Below are 19,043 nucleotides of genomic sequence, written 5' to 3'. Positions count from 1 at the left end.
GATCTCCGCTAAACCTTCAATCCTCCTTCCTCCAACACTCAGAACATCGTAGTACCTGCCTGAGACGATCATGACTGTTTTCATTATACCTTTCGTGTCTCACAGTTACCTCTAGTTCCTCCCTCATCCTGTCTCTAACCCACATACTCTGGGGATAGTAAGGTGCCTAATCCAGCACTCCCTAGCTTCTTTTTTAGATCATTTCTCTTTATGGAACATACTATATATTTATCACAAGGCATGTATTTAATTTTTTCTTTTCTACTGGATCTGTAAGAGCACATATTTTTGTCCATTTTGTACTTTGTTTTATCCCCCAGCACCTAAAAGTGTGTGACACATTAGCAAATGTTCAATTAGTATTAGTACTACATTTCCAATGTAAACGACCTTCCTTGCTAAAATCAAAATTCTACAGATGACCTGAATCAGCTTTTCAACTAAAAAATATATTGGAGATTTTTATTGGATTCTGTTATTTTTATTTGAGTATCAATGAAGTTATAAATTTAACTTAGGAATATCTTTATCAGACTTTCTATACAGAGACATGTCTTGCCTTCCTATTTTTTAATATTTTGAAAATAAGTTTAAGTTGTAACATGACATTCAGAAGCTAAATGCAGTGTATATATTTTTATGTTTTGGCATATCTTGTCAAGATGGAAAGTTTGCATTTTATTTTATGCTAGGACAATTTAAACACCACAGAAATTGACTGTGGTACTTTTATAACAGTGAAAGTATTGAACTACCCTTTTCAGTTTGTTTCATAGCTATTAATCTATTCAAGTTTTTTGGCTTGTTACTTTTAATACTACTCCCCTGGTTAGTGGTTTTACATTTCTGCATTCTACCAAATGCTTTTCTTCTTTTAAAATTTTTTTTTCCAGCCTGGCTCTGCTGCGGCCCAGGCTGAAATTGCAGTGGTGTGATCATGACTCACTGCGGCCTCTGCCTCCTGGCTCCAGTGATCCTCCTGTCTCAGCCTCCCGAGTAGCTAGGGCTACAGGTGTGCACCATTATGCTTGGCTAATTTTTGCAGGTTTTTTTGTAGAGATAAGATTTCACCATGTTGCTCAGGTTGATCTCAAACTCCTGAGCTCAAGTGATCTGCCTGCCTTGGCCTCCCAAAGTGCTGGGACTACCAGCATGGGCCACCACGCCGAGCTAAAAGCTTTTGTCCTAATTGGCTGATTCTTCTCAGTGTCAGGTCAAGTGAGAGTTTCTCATCAACAAGGTCACAGAGGGAGTGATAAACTACCATGTTGCCTTGTGTACCATATATCTTTAAATTCTGAGTTTGTTCATCTTTCCTCTCTACCAGGAGAGTAGAGTCTTCTGTCTGCTCTAAAATCTTAGTCTTGACTTGCTGGATTCGTTTACCTGCGGCTTAATATGAGAGTTTGTAAGGAAACCTTTCCTTATGGCTAGCAATTATTAAGCACTAACTATGAGCCAAACAGTATGTGTTAAACCCTTGAAATGGGTTAGTTAATATATTTTTCAAATCAAGTGTTTTAAATGAGAAGGTAACATAAATAAGTATTTTTATTTTTAAAAGATTAAGCTGCCTACAATGTTAAATATGTACTTGATAGGAGCAAAAGGGGCAAGAGTTACGCTACTGCAGAAGTCCAGATGATTTCTAATCTAATCCAGAAATCCAGTGTGGAGTCTCTGATGTTGTACCTTGGACTATGATGATGACACATGCGCTGGAAAAAAAGCAGATGGATTCTAGAGGCATTTACAAGACTGAATCTACAGGACTTGGTGGCATGGGAGGGCAGAGGAGAGAATAACTGATGCCTCTCCAGTATGAATTCGCTGATGGTGTGCAAGGTGTACACTCTGCCTGAAGGCTTTTCCACATTCTTTACACTCATAGGGCCTTTCTCCAGTATGAATTCTTTTATGCAGTGTAAGATGGGCGACCTGGCTGAAGGCTTTGCTACATTCTTTACACTCATAAGGTTTCTCTCCTGTATGAATTCTCTGGTGTAGAGTAAGGGATTTACGATGGCTAAAGGCTTTCCCACAAACATTACATTCATAAGGTTTCTCACCGGTATGACATCTTTGATGACAAATCAGGGATGCCCTCTGTCTGAATGCCTTCCCACATTCAAGACATTCATATGGTCTTTTGCCAGTGTGGAGTCTCTGATGTTGAACAAGATATGAGCCATCACTAAAGGCCTTCCCACATTCGATACATTCATAAGGCTTCTCACCAGTATGAACTCTCTGGTGCTGAACAAGGTGTGCAATCTGACTGAAAGCCTTACCACATTCCTTACATTCATAAGGTTTCTCCCCAGTGTGTATTTTCTGATGTTGTGCAAGGTGTGCATTCTGGCTGAAGGTTCTGCTGCATTCCTTACATTCATAAGGTTTCTCTCCAGTATGAATTCTCTGATGATGAGCAAGATGCGTGCTCTGCCGGAAAGCTTTCCCACATTCCTTACATTCATAGGGTTTCTCTCCAGTATGAACTCTCTGATGAAGAGTAAGAGACCCACGATGGCTGAAAGCTTTCTCACAGATACTGCATTCATAAGGTTTCTCTCCTGTATGAATTCTCTGATGTACTGTCAGAGATGAGCCATGGCTAAAGGCCTTCCCACACACATTACATTTGTAAGGTCTCTCTCCAGTATGAATTCTCTTATGCTGAATAAGCCCTATGTGATCAGTGAAAGCCTTTCCACAATCAATGCAGTCAAAGGGTTTCTCTCCAGTATGATAATATCGCCGATGACGTATAAGAGAAGCATTTTGCCTGAAAGCTTTCCCACAGTCAATACATTCATAGGGTCTTTTCCCAGTGTGAATCCTTCGATGATGAGCTAGGGATGAACAATCACTAAAAGCCTTCCCACATTCAATACATTCATAGGGTTTTTCTCCAGTGTGAACCCTCTGATGTTGAGCAAGATGTGCAAGCTGGGTGAATGCTTTATTACACTGCTTACACTGATAAGGTTTCTCTCCAGTATGAACTCTCTGGTGTTGAACAAGATGAGCATTCTGGCTGAAGGCTTTCCCACATTCAGTACATTCAAAGGGTTTTTCTCCTGTGTGTATTCTCTGATGTTGAGCAAGGTGGGCACTCTGGCTAAAGGCCTTTCCACATTCAACACATCCATAGGGTTTCTCTCCAGTATGAATTCTTTGGTGAAGAGTAAGGGTTGAGATTTTGCTGAACATTTTCTCACAGTCATTACATTTTAAAAGTTTCTTTTCTCCACAGTCTGGCTTGTGTTTTTTCACAACTGAATGTGTTTTTAAGCTTTTCCTATCTGTATGAAAATGAAATGTTTTCTTTTCCATGGGAAACACCTGTTTTATATAAGATAATGTATTCAGATGAAAATCTGTCCCAGATTTGTTGACGTGGTCTCTTTTTTCAATAAGAGTATCTATATGAGTAATGGTCTCTTGTCTAAAACGTGTCTTCTGATTTACAAGCTCTCTCTCAAACAGGTCTCCATATTTCCAGTTTTTCCCTAATGTTGAACATTCAAGGTTATAGCTGGTAAGTCTTTCCATTATTATTGTGGGGAGTAATTTTTCTTCATAAATATCCTGATTTGGAGATAATGACTTGGTCACCCACACATACTCCAAGTCTGAAAGATATTTAGAAAGCAAATGTCTCCTTTATTAAATGCTAAAATGGAAACTTCAAAAATGACAATGTGGATCACATAGTTATTGAAACCCACACGCAGAGGTACATGTTTTATAGTTCTTACATAAGATTCAGTGATACAACCATCCTTGTCCTACTATAATAAATCCTAACTGGTCATGGTATACTATTTTAAGATTTTGAACCAATATTGGTATTTGAGGTTTGTGTCTAATTTCCCTTTTTGGTGCTATTAGGGTAGATTTTGGTATCATAGGATATGCGGTATTCATAAATATATTTTAAGCTTTCCTTCTATTCTCTATCCCAGAACAATTTAAATAACATTGGTGCTATTGTTCCTTAAACAACTATTTGGGAATGTAGCTTCTTTTCTTGGGGGAGGCAGTTTCCATACAATATTCTACCTTTCTTTGATGGTAACCAACTTGTTTAAATTTTATATCTTCTCTTGGTATTAGTTACAGTAACCTACATTTTTATACTCTCCTAGAATAGCATCTGTTTTTTCAAATTATTTACAGAGAGTTGAAAATAGATTCATATGATTCTTGTAAATTCTTATACATGTGTGGTTATTTATAATTATTTTGTTTTTGTGTTTTCTCTCATTTGTCCTTACAGTTTATATACTGTATTGGTTTTCTAAAGTATGTACAATACTTGACTTATTTTCACTAGAGCTACTGTTTCTAATTCATTTATTCCTACTTTTATTTCTAGAAGTATAAATCACAACACATCCAGGTTTTCCTTAAATTCATTTTGTTCTTTTTCTAATATTGTGAATTGGATGCTTACTGATTTTAATTATTTCTTATTTATTAATGTACATAGTTAGGACCACGAGTGACCCTTAATCCTCTTCTTGAAACTATAAGAACTGAAAGCAGGGCCAGGTGTGGTGGTGCATTCCTGAAGTCCTAGCTACTCAAGAAGCTGAGGTGGGAGTGCTGCTTGAGCCCAAAAGCTTAACTCCAGCTTGGGTAACATAGCAAGATCCTGTCTCTAATTTCAAAAATTAAGTAAAATAAAATGAAGAACCAAAAGTAGGAAAAGTCTATGCTTCAGGCCACAGATTAAACCAGGACCAACTCATTTAAGGTTCTTTTTCCTGCAATATATTTCTGTCATCTCTTATCTAGTTTTCTCAATCAGTAAAACTACTACAAAACAAGGCAAGAAAATTTCCTTTAAAACTGGATAATATGCGCTGGGCCAAAAATCCCAGTGAGTACAATGTAAGAGGGGAAATGATGAACATAGGGAAAGGAAGTAATATTCATAAGCAAATTTCTTTATCTTTCATAAGGGTATCAGAAGATAATGTTTGGAATTTCAAGTGGAAATATTCTAAAAGATTTTAAAATATATAAATACATAAAGGCAACAACTTGTAGTACCAAAAACTTTTCTAATTCAAAGGGTGGGGTGGTATAAAGAAGAGAGTGAGAAAAAACAGACCTAATAAACAACAAAACACTAATAAATAACAAAAGAAATGTCAAAGAGAAAAAGTCGGAGAGAAGAACATAGCTGTAATACATGTTAACTCAACCTACTTACCTTTTAAAGAAAGGAAAATATTTAAACCAGTCAAAACACTAAACATCCATTTGTCTAAAGGATTCAGAAATGTTTGAGGTCAGAGATGATGACAACACTATGGTGCTTGAGCAGAATTAGGTAAACATCAGTAAAACAAGAACTTAGAAACAGACCCTGGTATGCACAAGAAATCAATAAAGGTAAAGCAGTATGTTACACCAGTAGGGAAGAGACTAACCATTCAAAAACTAGTGTTAGGAGAACAAGTTTCAATTTGGGAGGGAGTCTGAGAGGTGTATTCCAACAAATTTCAGAGAGAAGAACATGTCGAGAACAGTTTATCTCTAGGTATCCTGCACTTACCTGAGCACAGACCTCTGGACAACTCTCCTTTTATCACCCAAGGGTCTTTCTCTTGCTCCAGTAAGGAGATCACATCTGGTTTAGAAATGCAAAGACCTGCATGCAAAACAAGATATAAAAATTGCCTATGTTGTGGAAGACGGTGGGAAATTCTGATAACAGCATAAAAGACTATTGAGTCATGGAGAGGTAGAAGGAAGAAGATACTCTTACCCACTGAAACTAGGTTCCTGTAGTTTTCTAACATCACTTTCTTGTACAAACTTCTCTGAGCAAGATTCAACCACTGCCATTCATCTTGGGAAAAGTCTATGGCCACATCTGTGAAAGTCACTGAACCCTAAAATGACACAAATATAATCTTGCTCACTCCGTGTTCACATTCCAATGTGGCTCTAGGGTAAAGGGTTAAGCTGTCCTCACTTTTGGATTAAAAACACTGTGCATAAGTAACTGCACTAAGGGTGTAAATGATCCAGGTCAGATAAGTTACTGGACAACTTTTCTGCCTAGTTATACTGTACATATTAGGAAACAGAAAAAATGAGATACTCCTTGCTCTTCAAACATTTGCAATTCTATGGTGGTAAGAATACATTACCAATGAGAAAATGCTGACTACATTCAAAACAGGATATAATCAAGTGCTAATGCAATGCTATTTATGTTGGGAGCTAAATCACTACTCTACTTGGAGAAACTAAAGAGCTCTGGAACTGTGAAAAAAACTTGCAACGAAGAATGCTGACTTGATGAACAAGATTTCAATCTATAATATTTTCTTTTTTTTTTTTTTGTGAGACGGAGTTTCACTCTTGTTACCCAGGCTGGAGTGCAATGGCGCGATCTCGGCTCACCGCAACCTCCACCTCCTGGGTTCAGGCAATTCTCCTGCCTTAGCCTCCTTAGTAGCTGGGATTACAGACATGCGCCACCGTGCCCAGCTAATTTTTTGTATTTTTAGTGGAGACAGGGTTTCACCATGTTGACCAGGATGGTCTCGATCTCTTGACCTATGATCCACCCGCCTCAGTCTCCCAAAGTGCTGGGATTACAGGCGTGAGCCACCGCGCCCAGCCTCAATCTCTATAATATTTTCTAAGAAATCTTGGTGTTTTTGAGATGTTAAGAGGGATGCCTTAAAAATTAAAGAAAAAAAAAAACACCTAGCCACAGTCTTTCCTTCTGAAACAAAAATATATTTGTATCAGGAGAGAAGAACACATTTGAAAAGTTGTTTGTTTGTTTACTTATTTATTTAGCTAGCATAGATGGGGTCTCACTATATTGCCCAGGCTGATCTCAAACTCCTGTCCTCTCATAATCCTCCCACCGCAGCCTACCAAACAGTTGTGATCATAGGCCTAAGGCACCAAAGCCAAAAGTTGGTTTTTGATAATCTAATAAGAAGTTATCAGGAGGTCGGGAGGCTGAGGCAGGAGAATTGCTTGAACCCAGAAGGCAGAGGTTGCGGTGAGCCGAGAATGTGCCATTGCACTCCAGTCTGGGTAACAACAGCGAAACTTCGTCTCAAAAAAAAAAAAAAAGAAATTATCGGGAGAAATCATGGGATGTGAGCACATATCAAGCAACCTGTGTTTTGTTATATAAGCTCCATCTCCTAACCAACGCACAAGGTGATCCACTGGACTGTTACTGGCAGATTTTCAATTTATTTCATGACTTCACTTAAATCAACATCAGAGTTTTAAATAAATACAAGTCATGAATAAATCAGAAAAAAACGTCAGATTACTCCAATCAATTTGGTCTCCAGTACTAACTAGCTCGGTGAGCTTGGCCAAGTTTAACTTCCCTGTGCCTCAGTTTTCCCACCTGAAAAATGGAAATATAGTACTTGCTTCATGGTAGCACTGTGAAAATGAAAGAAACAGGTATAAAGTGCCTGGCACAATGTAATTGCTAATGAATTGTTGCCTGTGATAAAGATGGACAGAAGGGGAAAAAGAAAGAAAAGAAAGAAGAGGCCAAAAAGAACGGGTGAAACATTTCATTTAATACTTCAATAATGGTTCTTACATCTTACTGCATCTAACTGTAGTATACTAAATAGTGAAGACATGGTCTCTGAATCTGGATCACCTCTATTAAAATACCATTCTGTTTAAGCTAGTAGCTTTGTTTTTAACCACTTAAGATATTTTTATAAAAGAAAACAGTCTATTGTATTTACATACAATATTTCCCATTTCTATTGCACTTCTTTCACCCTAATGCTCCAAGTCCCCTTCTACTATAATATCTATTTGAAGAACTCCCTTTAGTGATTCTTGTAGAATTCTGGCAATGAATGTTCTTAGTTTTCTTGCCTATGAGTAACTTTATTTCATCTGCCTTCCTTAGGGCTATTTTCCCTGGACATAGTTTTCTAGGTTGACAGTTATTTTCTCTAAGCACTTGTAAAAATGTTCAACTCTCTTCTGGCTCCACGATTTCTGCTAAGAAACCCACAGCCATTCAAATCACTGTTGTCCTATGTGTTATGCATCATTTTTCAATGGCTGGTTTTTGAGATTTTTTTTCTTTGTCTTTAGCTTTCAGCAGTTTGATTATCAACTAGAAAGCATCTCCTGCAGTTCTTTCTGTCCACACCATTATCCACTTCCAGGTTTTGAGTCTCTTGAAGGTAAATACACCATAAATACACCATAGTCTGGTGGTACTTCAAATTTGGCACTTTTTCTCTGATCTCCCTGCTACCACTTTTTCCTTCTTTCCTTTTTAATTTTTTTTTTTGAGATAGAGTCTTGTTCTGTTGCCCAGGCTGGAGTACAGTGGTATGATCTTGGCTTATGGCAACCTCCACCTACCAAGTCAAGTGATTCTCATGCCTTAGCCTCCCAGATAGCTGGAATTACAGGTGTGTATCACCATACCTGGCTAATTTTTGTATTTTTTTTTTTTTGAGACGAAGTTTCGCTCTTGTTGTCCAGGCTGGAGTGCAATGGCGCGATCTCGGCTCACCGCAACCTCCACCTCCCGGGTTCAGGCAATTCTCCTGCCTCAGCTCCTGAGTAGCTGGGATTACAGGCACGCGCCACCATGCCCAGCTAATTTTTTGTATATTTTTTAGTAGAGACGGGGTTTCACCTTGTTGACCAGGATGGTCTCGATCTCTTGACCTTGTGATCCACCTGCCTCGGCCTCCCAAAGTGCTGGGATTACAGGCGTGAGCCACAGCACCTGGCCATTTTTTTTTTTTTTATAGAGACAGGGTTTCACCACGTTGGCCAGGCTGGCTGGTCTTGAAATCCTGGCCTCAAGTGATCTACCCACCTTAGCCTCCCAAAGTTCTGCAATTACAGGTGTGAATCACTGTGTCTGGCCTGTCTGCTACTATTTACTTTACAGAGACCTCAGATTGCTGTTCCAGGCATGCTGTCCTGGTGTTACAGCAACTTTCAGTGGTAAAAAGAGTAGAGTGTACATAGTCCATCTTAACCTTCATGACATACTCTGCCACTCTTAAAATATTTTTCTCTGGCAACTGATATGAATGCTTTTGTTTAAAATGTCTAAATGCTCTAAGAAACAAGTTACCTTGGTAGTGTATGTTTTTGGCATTATACCTAAGAAAAGGTGTCATGCTCTGGCCACAAGTTGTTATGCCTATTATTAAAAAAAAATGGGCCAGGCACAGTGACTCACACCTGTGATACCAGAACTTTGGGAGGCCAAGGCAGGCAGATCACTTGAAGTCAAGAGTTTGAGACTAGCCTGGCCAACATGGTAAAACTCCATCTCTACTAAAAATTTTTTAAAAATTAGCCAGACATGGTGGCACATGCCTGTAATCCCAGCTACTCAGGAGGCTGAGGCAGGAGAATCATTTGAACCTGGGAGGTGGAGGTTGCAGTGAGCCAAGACTGCACTACTGCACCCTGGCCTGGGCAACAGAGTGAGACTACATCTCAAAACAAATACTTAACTATTCCATTTGAAAACGTTTAATTTTCTAAGTTTGTAAATCAAGTTAAATACTTTCTTAAAATAAGCAATTTGCTGGTGCAACTAGTTTAGCAGTTTATCTTAATCAGAACATGAACTGTGGCTCTGAAGCTCCTGTTATTGGCCAAAAAATAGTAAAATTAAAAATGTTCTAGACTAGGGTCAGTTTGAGAAACTCTAACCACAAGGAATGAAAAACTAGGAATTTAGTCAAAGAAAATAATCGGAGATGCGGGCAAAAATTCAACTACAAGGATGATTACTGCAATACTCTATTAATAGTAGATAACTGGCAACAATTTACCTACGGAACAAGGAGAGGCTGATTAAACAGCTTATGGAATTCATCCTAGAAAGAAAAAAGGATGTAAAACATTCCTTGGCATTTACGATGCTCATGGCTCCGTGGTCAAATGGGGAGGACAAACCTTTGCACACTCTGGTCAGAATGCCACCAATCCTACCTGTGCCTGCACTTCCTCCATTTCATTCAAGCCGTAACTTAGGAATCATTACCTCTGTGAAGTCTCCCCAACCCTTCCTGCCCTCGGGAGTGAGTATGATGATGCAGGCTATATCCTGCTCACAGATACCTCACCAAGGAGGCAGGAAGGAGCTGAAATACAGTAGACTTCCTCTTGCCATATTGTATGGTCTGTCACAGGGCTTCATCAGTCCAGAGGAAGGGACACCTTTTTTTCTAATTCACCCGAAGACATTATGTTGGCTATTAATGACCTTTCCCAACTACTCCACGGTGAGTCTGCTCTCTGCCTGCAGCACGTATCACACTGCATAAGTGTTTGTTGCCTTTTCATTTCTCCAACAGATTATAATCTCTCTGAGAATCATGACTGATGCTTAGGAACTAGGCATGGAAATTTCCTCTAAACATTGTACATCTGCCTTGTCAGATGCCTATGAAAAGACTGAGCACAAAGGCAAGACTCAGACTGGGTCGCTTCTTGAATGAAAAATAAACTGAGTAGAAAGAAGAGAAGAAACCTCTGAGAGGGCACTGGGCTGTGTGAGTCTGTCCCTCACTCACAACCCCATCCCATGTCAGAAAGGAAAGAAACAGGAAACAGGCCTCAGGATGGAACTCTTAAGCAGAAAATTTTCAGAAGAAAACAAGTATTACAAATCCTGAAAAGCAAGACGACTGTAGTGGGGAGAGAGGGGATACTAACTCACCAGGGACATGGCTTTAAGGAGTGTAATTCCTGTCACCTTTCCCTCTTCCTGGCTCTTCATCTGGAGAAGAGCTTTACTCTGGGATTGCAGAGCTGGGGAGCAGAAAGAAGTAGTGAAAATCCACGTAGCACTAATAGTCTTAAGTCTAAAAATGCTTTCTTCCCTTCAGCTCTTTCTGTCCTCACTCACAACCCCCACTCTAACTCCCTCACCCAACAGTCCAGATACTCCTTGGGAAACTTAAAATATACAGCTGGGTACTCGGGAGGCTGAGGCGGAAGAATCGCTTGAACCCAGGAGGCGGAGGTTGCAGTGAGCCAATATTGCGCCACTGCACTCCAGCCTGGTGACGGAGCAAGACTCCATCTCAAAAAAAAAAATGTGTGTGTGTGTGTGTATATATATATATATACACACAGCTGGGATTCCCCTCTGCTCTTGGTTTTCAGGATGAACATAGTATCTCTTTTTTTTTTTTTTTTTGAGATGGAGTTTTGCTCTTGTTACCCAGGCTGGAGTGCAATGGCGCCATCTCGGGTCACCGCAACCTCCGCCTCCTGGGTTCACGCAATTCTCCTGCCTCAGCCCCCTGAGTAGCTGGGATTACAGGCACGTGCCACCATGCCCAGCTAATTTTTTGTATTTTTAGTAGAGACGGAATTTCACCATGTTGACCAGGATGGTCTCGATCTCTTGACCTTGTGATCCACCCGCCTCGGCCTCCCAAAGTGCTGGGATTACAGGCTTGAGCCACCGCACCCGGCCTGAGCATAGTATCTCTTGATCCCCTCTCTCCATCAGCCAAAAACTCATTAACAACAGATATACTAATACTAGGTGTTCTCTGTGTGTGTGTACATTTTTTTTTTCTAAGACAGGGCCTCACTCTGTTGCCCAGGTTGGAGTACAGTGATGTGATCATAGCTCACTGTATCCTCAAACTTTGGGCTCAAGTGACTCTCCATCCTAGGCCTCCTAAGTAGCGAGGACTACAGGCAAGTACCATGCCCAGAAAGGTTTTTTTTTTTTTTTTTTGAGACAGAGTCTCACTCCGTCGCCAGGTGCTAGACCAGAGTGCTGTGGCATGATCTCAGCTCACTGCAACCTCCGCCTCCCGGGTTCCAGCAATTCTCCTGCCTCAGCCTCCCAAGTAGCGGGGATTACAGGCCCGTGCTACCACACCCAGCTAATTTTTGTATTTTTAGTAGAGACGGGGTTTCATCATGCTGATCAGGATGGTCTCAATCTCTTGACCTCATGATCTGCCCGCCTCAGCCTCCCAAAGTGCTGGGATTACAGGCGTGAGCCACTGCGCCCGGCTGTTTTGTTTTTTTTTTTACTTTTTATAGAAATGGAGGTTTCACTGTATTGCCCAATTGCTCACTATATTGCTTCAGGTCAGGAGGTAGCAACCTCTTGGAGTTGGGTCTCTGGTCAACCTCCTGGCCTCAATCCTCCTGCCTTGGCTTCCCACAGCACTGGGATTACTAATACTTTCTTTAAATCTCCACAATTCTTCAAAGGGAATACAGTATATTGTCACCATTTTACACATGAAAGCTCTGGGAAGTCACACAAGTTTGTAAACAATGAAAGTCAGTCACCAACCTACGTCTGGCTGACTACCACAAAAGTTATTTGCTCAGATACCAGCTAGTAAGTCCTCTGTGCAACTGGCCAGGAATTGTCAAGATTCTATGAGAAAAATTCCTTGGGGAATTCCATGTTCCCCAGAGAGAGGCATTCCTTTTGTCACAGCAGAGTCCATGTGACTTTCAGACAACTAAACCAAAACATCCTCATGAGGCCCAGGATGTCATTTTGCTTTGTTACAAACTACAGTGTTAAAGAAGGGCCTTGACTCCACGGAGCCAAGTTTCCTTAATTAGGAAGAGGACGAAGTATCTGAATTAATTCTGGCTTCTTTCATCTCAATTCCACTGCCTTCTCAGAGGATTATCATAATAATGATGAAAATGAACGCTTATTACATGGCAAGGACTATACCAAGTGCTTTACATGCATGAAGTCATTTAATCCTTACGGCAATATTATGAGGTATCGAATATTACCATCTCCATTCTATGTAAGGACTTACAGTCATAAAGTTTAAGGAAAAAAACCCCAAACCTGCTCAGTGGTGGTCCTGGGATATAAACTTTTCAGTTATTTAACCCTTTCAGAGTCAGTTTCATCAACTGTCAAAAGTGGCTAAGAAACCTATCTCAGGCAGTGCTGAGGAGACTACATGACAGTCAGTAAGGAAACAGAGGGACTCTGGAGTCAGCCTGTTGGGGATCTGAATCCCGGTTCTTTCACTTACTAGTGACTACTTATCCTCTCCATGCTTCAGTGTCTTCATCTGTAAAAAGGAGGTAAGGTAGTTCTTACTTCATAATGTGGTGAAGTTTGGTGTTGATACTCCCGAAAGGTCTTAGAACTGTGTCTGGCACATAATAAACACTCATTAAACATTAGCTATGACTATTGCATGCATGAAGGAAACAAGCAAACAACAATATGGCCAAAAATAGCGCTTCTTCCCTTTACCTTTATTGGGGTGGGAGACCAGAGGGGAGAGAGGCAAGCCCAAGGAATGGGGATATATTCTGTTTTTGAGTAGAAGGTGATTAATCCATAGAAAGGAGGGAATGCCTCGGCATTTCTAGGTGAAGCTGGGAATCTCGCCTTCTTCCCAAGTCCCATCCTTTTTTTTTTTTTTTTTTTTTTAAATGGGGTTTCACCATGATGGCCAGGCTGGTCTTGAACTCCTGACCTCAGGTGATCCACCCACCTCGGCCTCCCAAAGTGCTAGGATTACAGGCGTGAGCCACCACGTCCGGCCTTCCCAAGTCCCATCCTACAGTGACAGATAGGACAAGGCTCTGGTGGGTAAAAATCTAAATGCTGAGATCTCCCTTGAGGAGCAGCAGAGTACCCAGAGGTAACGTTATAATGGGTACTATAACGGGTAACGTTCTCTCCCCCGGGCCCTTAGTTACATCCCAAGGACCCAAGTCGGGTATCTGGTTAGGTGCCTCTGGGCAAGTCGAAGTCTCTCCGTAAACCCAGCTCCACTCTGGCCCAAGGAGACGCTCCAAATCTTTGGACTTCTGGGTCCAGTTGCCTTAGAAACCGGGGACATCGGCCGGGCGCGGTGGCTCAAGCCTGTAATCCCAGCACTTTGGAGACCGAGGCGGGGGATCACGAGGTCAAGAGATCGAGACCATCCAGGTCAACATGGTGAAACCCCGTCTCTACTAAAAATACAAAAAATTAGCTGGGCATGGTGGCGCGTGCCTGTAATCCCAGCACTTTGGGAGGCCGAGGCCGGTGGATCACGAGGTCAGGAGATCGAGACCATCCAGGTCAACATGGTGAAACCCCGTCTCTACTAAAAATACAAAAAATTAGCTGGGCATGGTGGCGCGTGCCTGTAATCCCAGGTACTCAGGAGGCTGAGGCAGGAGAATTGCCTGAACCCAGGAGGCGGAGGTTGTGGTGAGCCGAGATCGCGCCATTGCACTCCAGCCTGGGTCACAAGAGCGAAACTCCGTCTCAAAAAAAAAAAAAAAAAAGAAAAGAAACCGGGGACATCCTCCTCCGGCCCCTGGACCCCGAAGGACACACCCGAAACCTCAATGTCCACTCTCGCAACCGCATCCAAGTCACGTGTCCTTCTCACCTGCGTACTCAGAGCCCACGGTCTCGGCTCCTCGCTGTCCCGTGCACATGGGGCCGTGTCCTGAGTTCCGCCCCCTGCAGATGGGGCCGACGGAAGACGCTTCCGCAGAGGCCGCCGCGCCCGGGCACCTTCCTCGGGCTCTGGGGCTGTGCCCACACTGGGCTCTACGCAGCCGGTACGGGAGAGGGCGGGGTCAGCCTCCTCCGGGAGGGCTTCCTGCTCTCGCTTCACTCACTCCAGCAGACACCGCCTTCAGCGCGCGGCCGGGACGAGCACTCGGGCGCAGACTCGCGGCCACGCACCCGGCGGTCACGCAGCGCGGCCACACAGCGGGCCCCGATTACCGCGCGCGCTCGCTCCTCCTCGGCGCCTCACCACACGCTCGCCACGTACGGGCACTCACAGCCACGAGGCCGCACGCGCACGGGCACGCGCACGCTCACGACCGCCGCGCACGCTCACGACCGCCGCCCACGCAGGAGCCAGGACACCATCCCCGCAGCCGCCGCCCCCGCCCGGGCCCGCTTTCTCCTCGGCACCCGGCGGGACTCTCACTCGTCTGGCTTCGGGTCCTCTCCGGAAGTGAGCGTGTCCTCCACTGCAATGGCCCCTGGGAAGCGTAGTTCTGAACGGAAGCGGCGTGCAGAAATCGGGCGCCGGGTCTGCCAGAAGCGGAGCGTCTTCGAGCCTGGCGGTCGCTGTCCTGTGTCCCCCTCTAGGGCCTCTCCTGGTCCTCCTGGTTGGGTTAGGAGGCCTCTCAGCCCGGATTGTGGGTCCCCGAAGTACAGGCCGCTTCACTGAAGCGAATCCCGGCGCCGGGTTTCTGGAAGCCATCGCCAGGCTCCGAGTGTGCAGACGCCGCTGCCAGGCTCAGGACGCAGAGAACGGGCTTCCAGCTCGCAGGCGCGCCCCCCTGTGGTGGGTGGGGGGGCGGGGGGAGGGGGGGGGCTCAGGTGTAGGGTGCGCAGGCGCAGTTGGACAGCACTGAAACGCAGTGAGTAAGGCGTGGCGGATACCCGGAGAGAGGAAAACCGTGACACAGGACGGGGCGTGGGGCTTGGGGCTCGGGAGGAGCCTACGAGATAGAAAAGTGAAGAGATTTAGAAATGCCTGCTTTGCACACTTGTGACCTTCTGACGGTGCACGTCTGGAGCCTGTTTTATTTCACGCCTGCTAGTTACCGCTCTCTGATAGAAGGTGCGCCCCTCACTTCCCCCCACCCCATTCTCTCTTTCCCTGCTAGAAGGAGGGTTCCAAGAAGGCGCACAGCTTCAGTCCTGTGCAGGGTTATATCCTCAGTGACTAAAAGGGCGCATAGTAGGTACTTAGTTTGTTTTGCTTTTTTTAAGAAATCACGAAATCTAGCATCACCAGTCTCATCATGACCAAGTTGTTACGGGCCGAATATGTCAACCCAAAATTAATATGGTGAAACCCTAACCCCTAGGGTGATGACATAGGGACTTTGGGGAGGTAACTGGATTTAGATTAGGTCATAAGGGTGATGCCCTTATGATCGGGTCACTGCACTTGCAGCAGAAGAGGAAGGAGGGGTCTCCATGTTTACACGACCACCGAGAAAAGGCCATGTGAGGACACGGCAGGATGTAAGCTGTTTGCAAGGGAAGAGGGCCCTCGCCAAGAGCTGAACGTGCCAACACTTTGAGTTTCCAGCCTCCAGAGCTGTGAAAAATAAAGTTTCTTAGTCAAGTCACTCAGGCTATGATATTTTGTTATAGCAGCCCCAGCTGACCAAGACACAGCATCATAGATACCGGCTCACCAGAAATTAACACCCTCCCAGTCACAATCAAGGCCACACAGTCACACCTGAACTGGACTCTCCTGGATCCAGTTTACCTAAGATATAGTAAGAAAACTAAGTCTAGCTGTGAAGATACCTTCTCTATGAAACAGCAAATGCCATCTGAGAGCTTGTAACGTTTTGTGGTTAATTGAATTGGATAAAAATGATAATATTCTCACTTTAGCTCTGGCATATAAAGAGCTCAGAAGCCTTCATTCCCATTCTCACAACAAAATCATTCAACAAACTGAAAATCGACTTTTCTTAGATTCATCAGAGAACTAAAGATACAAAGGAAACTGACACCACAAAAGCCTAAGAGAGAAAAATACATAAAATCACACCCAAGCTTAGCGTACTTGAAGCAGAAGCCACTGGAGCTATAAACTGCTAGAAAGTTTTATTTTTTAATTTTGATGAACTGCTGGAGGCTTAGTATGGGCTAACTTGTGAGTTAAAAACTCATGGGTCCTAATCTTAGATGGGTCCTCACACTTCCCGGAATTTTACCTCCAGAAACCCTCTCAAATTCTCACAGTGAAGAATGGGGGAAAATCTCAGGGTTTGGGGCAAAGGGAGGAGAAGAGTAACCACAGCATTCTCCGTAATAAACAACTGCACTCCAAGGAAAACTACTTACTAGAGTTGTCGGACCTTGGGGAGAGGCATTTAGCCAGCTCTAGTTCCTCTATAGCCTGTCTCAGTAAGGCAAGATTTTTAAAAGGCTAAGAAGTGCTTCTGAAGATCACAGTCCGAGGACTCAAGCTCACTAAAAAATTGGTATTTAATAATAAGAGTATAGAATGCTTCCCTTCCCACTGTACCTCACTGCCACACTAATGGGGCTCTGGTCAATAACAGTGGATTACAACAGAGAAAGCTGCAAGGCACAAACTCTATTTAAGAAGGAGTTCTTAGGGAAGCCCATAGAAGGAGAAGCATCTTGGACAAAGTAGACAACATGCAAGAACAGATGGGTAATGTAAGCAGAGTGATGCAAACTGTAAGAAAGAATCAAAAGGAAATCCTAGCAATTGAAAATGCTGTAACGGATATGAAGAAAACCTTTAATGAACTTATCAGTAGACTAGACACTCTGAGAAAGGAATGAGTGAGCTTGAAGATATGTCAATAGAAATCTGCCAAACTGAAATGCAAAGAAAAAAATGAAAAAAGAAAATTACAAAAGGTGAAATATATGCATAACTGGAATACCAGAAGGGGAAGAGAGAAGAAAGAGAAAATATTTGAATAATGACTGAGAATTGTCTAAAGTTAATGACAGACACCAGGCCAGTGTGATTGCTCATACCTGGAATACCAGCACTGTGGCAAGCCAAGGTGGGAGGATTGCTTGAGCCCAGGAGATTGAGACCAGCCTGGGCAACATAGTGAGACCCCATCTTTTAAAAAATACAAAAATTAGCTGGGTGTAGAGGTGTACACTTGTAATCTCAGCTACTCGGGAGGCTGAGGTGGGAGGATCGCTTGCGTGAGCTGTTATCCTACCATTGCACTCCATCCTGGGCAACAAAGCAAAACCTAAAGCTGATATCTCAGAGTACTATTTAACCCCACAAAAGCTCTGTAAAGAGATTAAGGAGATCTGACAGACTCTTATTCAAATCATTATGCCTCTAAGAAGCTTACCTCAAAGAGATTTGTGGCTGCGACTTTTGTCTAGTGCAGTGAACCCCAATGAGATTTTCATGAAGCCTACAACATTTTCTGAAGAATCAGTAGAAACTCTGCCAACTAGAGTGAGAGGGACAGAGACAGCACAAAATGAAGTGACACCACTAGATTCCTGAAACTCTAGTATTGTTAAGCAAGCTAAGAAAGCTATTGAGCTGCAAATGTATTTCAGGACAAAAGGATGATTCAGAGGGCAGAAGCAAGAGTTCAGATGGTGGATAATTATCCCAGGCCTTGTGACCTAATCAAGAAATTTCTAAACATTTGTCTGGCCAAATTTCAGAACTGCTGTGGAGCAGTGGTTCTACTGTGTTGGTTAGGAGTGGTGGAGGAGGGAAAGCAGGTAACTTGTTCTTTATTTTCTTTAAGTCTAAAGGCCTGCAGATCAATACCCATACTTAAAAAACCACATATATATATATATATATATATATATATATATATATATGATCTCGGCTCACCGCAACCTCCGCCTCCTGGGTTCAGGCAATTCTCCTGCCTCAGCCTCCTGAGTAGCTGGGACTACAGGCACGCGCCACCATGCCCAGCTAATTTTTTGTACTTTTGAGTAGAGACGGGGTTTTACCATGTTGACCAGGATGGTCTCAATCTCTTGACCTCATGATCCACCCACCTCGGCCTCCCAAAGTGCTGGGATTACAAGCTTGAGCCACCGCACCCGGCCAAGAAACTATATTTTATGGGCCTCATTAGCACCTGTTCCTATGTTAGATTACAAGATTATTGACTTTGAAGTGATCCTGTAATGAGGTGAGACTCTGAGAGAGGCCTTGGAAGGGGTAAGTGAAATTTTGCATGTGAAAGGGACATGAAACACTGGAAGTCCTGGCCAGAGGGAAGACTGTGGTGGAACGCCGTTATGATGGCTCTCAAAGTTCCCCACCTCCTCTTATTCAAACCCTTTTGTAATCCCTTCCCCTTGAAGGTAGGCTAGACCTAGTCACTTCTAATTAACCAAATACAAAGATGAGGGGATATCGCTTCTCATATTAGGTTACATAAGGACTTCATTTTCTATCTTGGGCATCCTCTCCTGCTCACTCACTGTCAAGGAAGCCACTTGCCATTGTAAGCTGCCCTACAGAGAGGCCCACATGGAAAGG

General features: G+C 43.1%; 2 protein-coding genes across 7 annotated transcripts; one reads left to right on the top strand and one right to left on the bottom strand.

Moving 5' to 3' along the window:
- Positions 1-433: 433 nt before the first annotated feature.
- ZNF470 (zinc finger protein 470) lies at positions 434-14,978 on the bottom strand. 4 transcript variants are annotated; one of them, XM_035284861.3, is made up of 6 exons: positions 14,418-14,978; positions 13,056-13,178; positions 10,733-10,824; positions 5,783-5,909; positions 5,570-5,665; positions 434-3,635 (listed from the first exon to the last, which is right to left on the bottom strand). In XM_035284861.3, exons 3-6 carry the CDS (start codon positions 10,790-10,792, stop codon positions 1,765-1,767), a joined length of 2,154 nt encoding a protein of 717 aa, XP_035140752.3. In that variant the 5' UTR covers positions 10,793-10,824; positions 13,056-13,178; positions 14,418-14,978; the 3' UTR covers positions 434-1,764. The 4 variants fall into 4 exon arrangements, with proteins under 4 accessions (XP_035140752.3, XP_078217822.1, XP_035140753.3 ...); XM_078361696.1 differs by having other exon boundaries at positions 13,056-13,172; XM_035284862.3 differs by having other exon boundaries at positions 13,056-13,094.
- Positions 14,465-16,205, top strand: ZNF470-DT (ZNF470 divergent transcript). 3 transcript variants are annotated; one of them, XM_054250533.2, is made up of 2 exons: positions 14,465-14,999; positions 15,957-16,205. In XM_054250533.2, exons 1-2 carry the CDS (start codon positions 14,465-14,467, stop codon positions 16,064-16,066), a joined length of 645 nt encoding a protein of 214 aa, XP_054106508.2. In that variant the 3' UTR covers positions 16,067-16,205. The 3 variants fall into 3 exon arrangements, 2 of the variants coding, with proteins under 2 accessions (XP_054106508.2, XP_054106507.2); XM_054250532.2 differs by having other exon boundaries at positions 15,954-16,205; XR_013531264.1 differs by lacking the exon at positions 14,465-14,999 and adding an exon at positions 15,479-15,614 and having other exon boundaries at positions 15,957-16,092.
- Positions 16,206-19,043: the final 2,838 nt, after the last annotated feature.

This window comes from Callithrix jacchus, chromosome 22 (assembly GCF_049354715.1).
Source record: "Callithrix jacchus isolate 240 chromosome 22, calJac240_pri, whole genome shotgun sequence".
NCBI lineage: Eukaryota > Metazoa > Chordata > Mammalia > Primates > Cebidae > Callithrix > Callithrix jacchus.
Note: the sequence above shows the minus strand (reverse complement) of the source record. Positions and strands in the feature narration are given on the sequence as shown.

What these genes read in the sequence shown, in the direction of transcription:
- ZNF470-DT (XM_054250532.2), top strand. Translation starts at nt 14,465, where the DNA reads ATGGGGCCGTGTCCTGAGTTCCGCCCCCTGCAGATGGGGCCGACGGAA. An exon ending in GCTTCGGGTCCTCTCCGGAA is followed by an intron (nt 15,000 to 15,953) that starts GTGAGCGTGTCC and finishes CTGCACTTGCAG; the next exon opens with CAGAAGAGGAAGGAGGGGTC.
- ZNF470 (XM_035284859.3), bottom strand. Translation starts at nt 14,466, where the DNA reads ATGTGCACGGGACAGCGAGGAGCCGAGACCGTGGGCTCTGAGTACGCA. An exon ending in TCCTTAAAGCCATGTCCCTG is followed by an intron (nt 5,910 to 10,732) that starts GTGAGTTAGTAT and finishes GTGTCATTTTAG; the next exon opens with GGTTCAGTGACTTTCACAGA. An exon ending in CAGGAACCTAGTTTCAGTGG is followed by an intron (nt 5,666 to 5,782) that starts GTAAGAGTATCT and finishes TTTTGCATGCAG; the next exon opens with GTCTTTGCATTTCTAAACCA.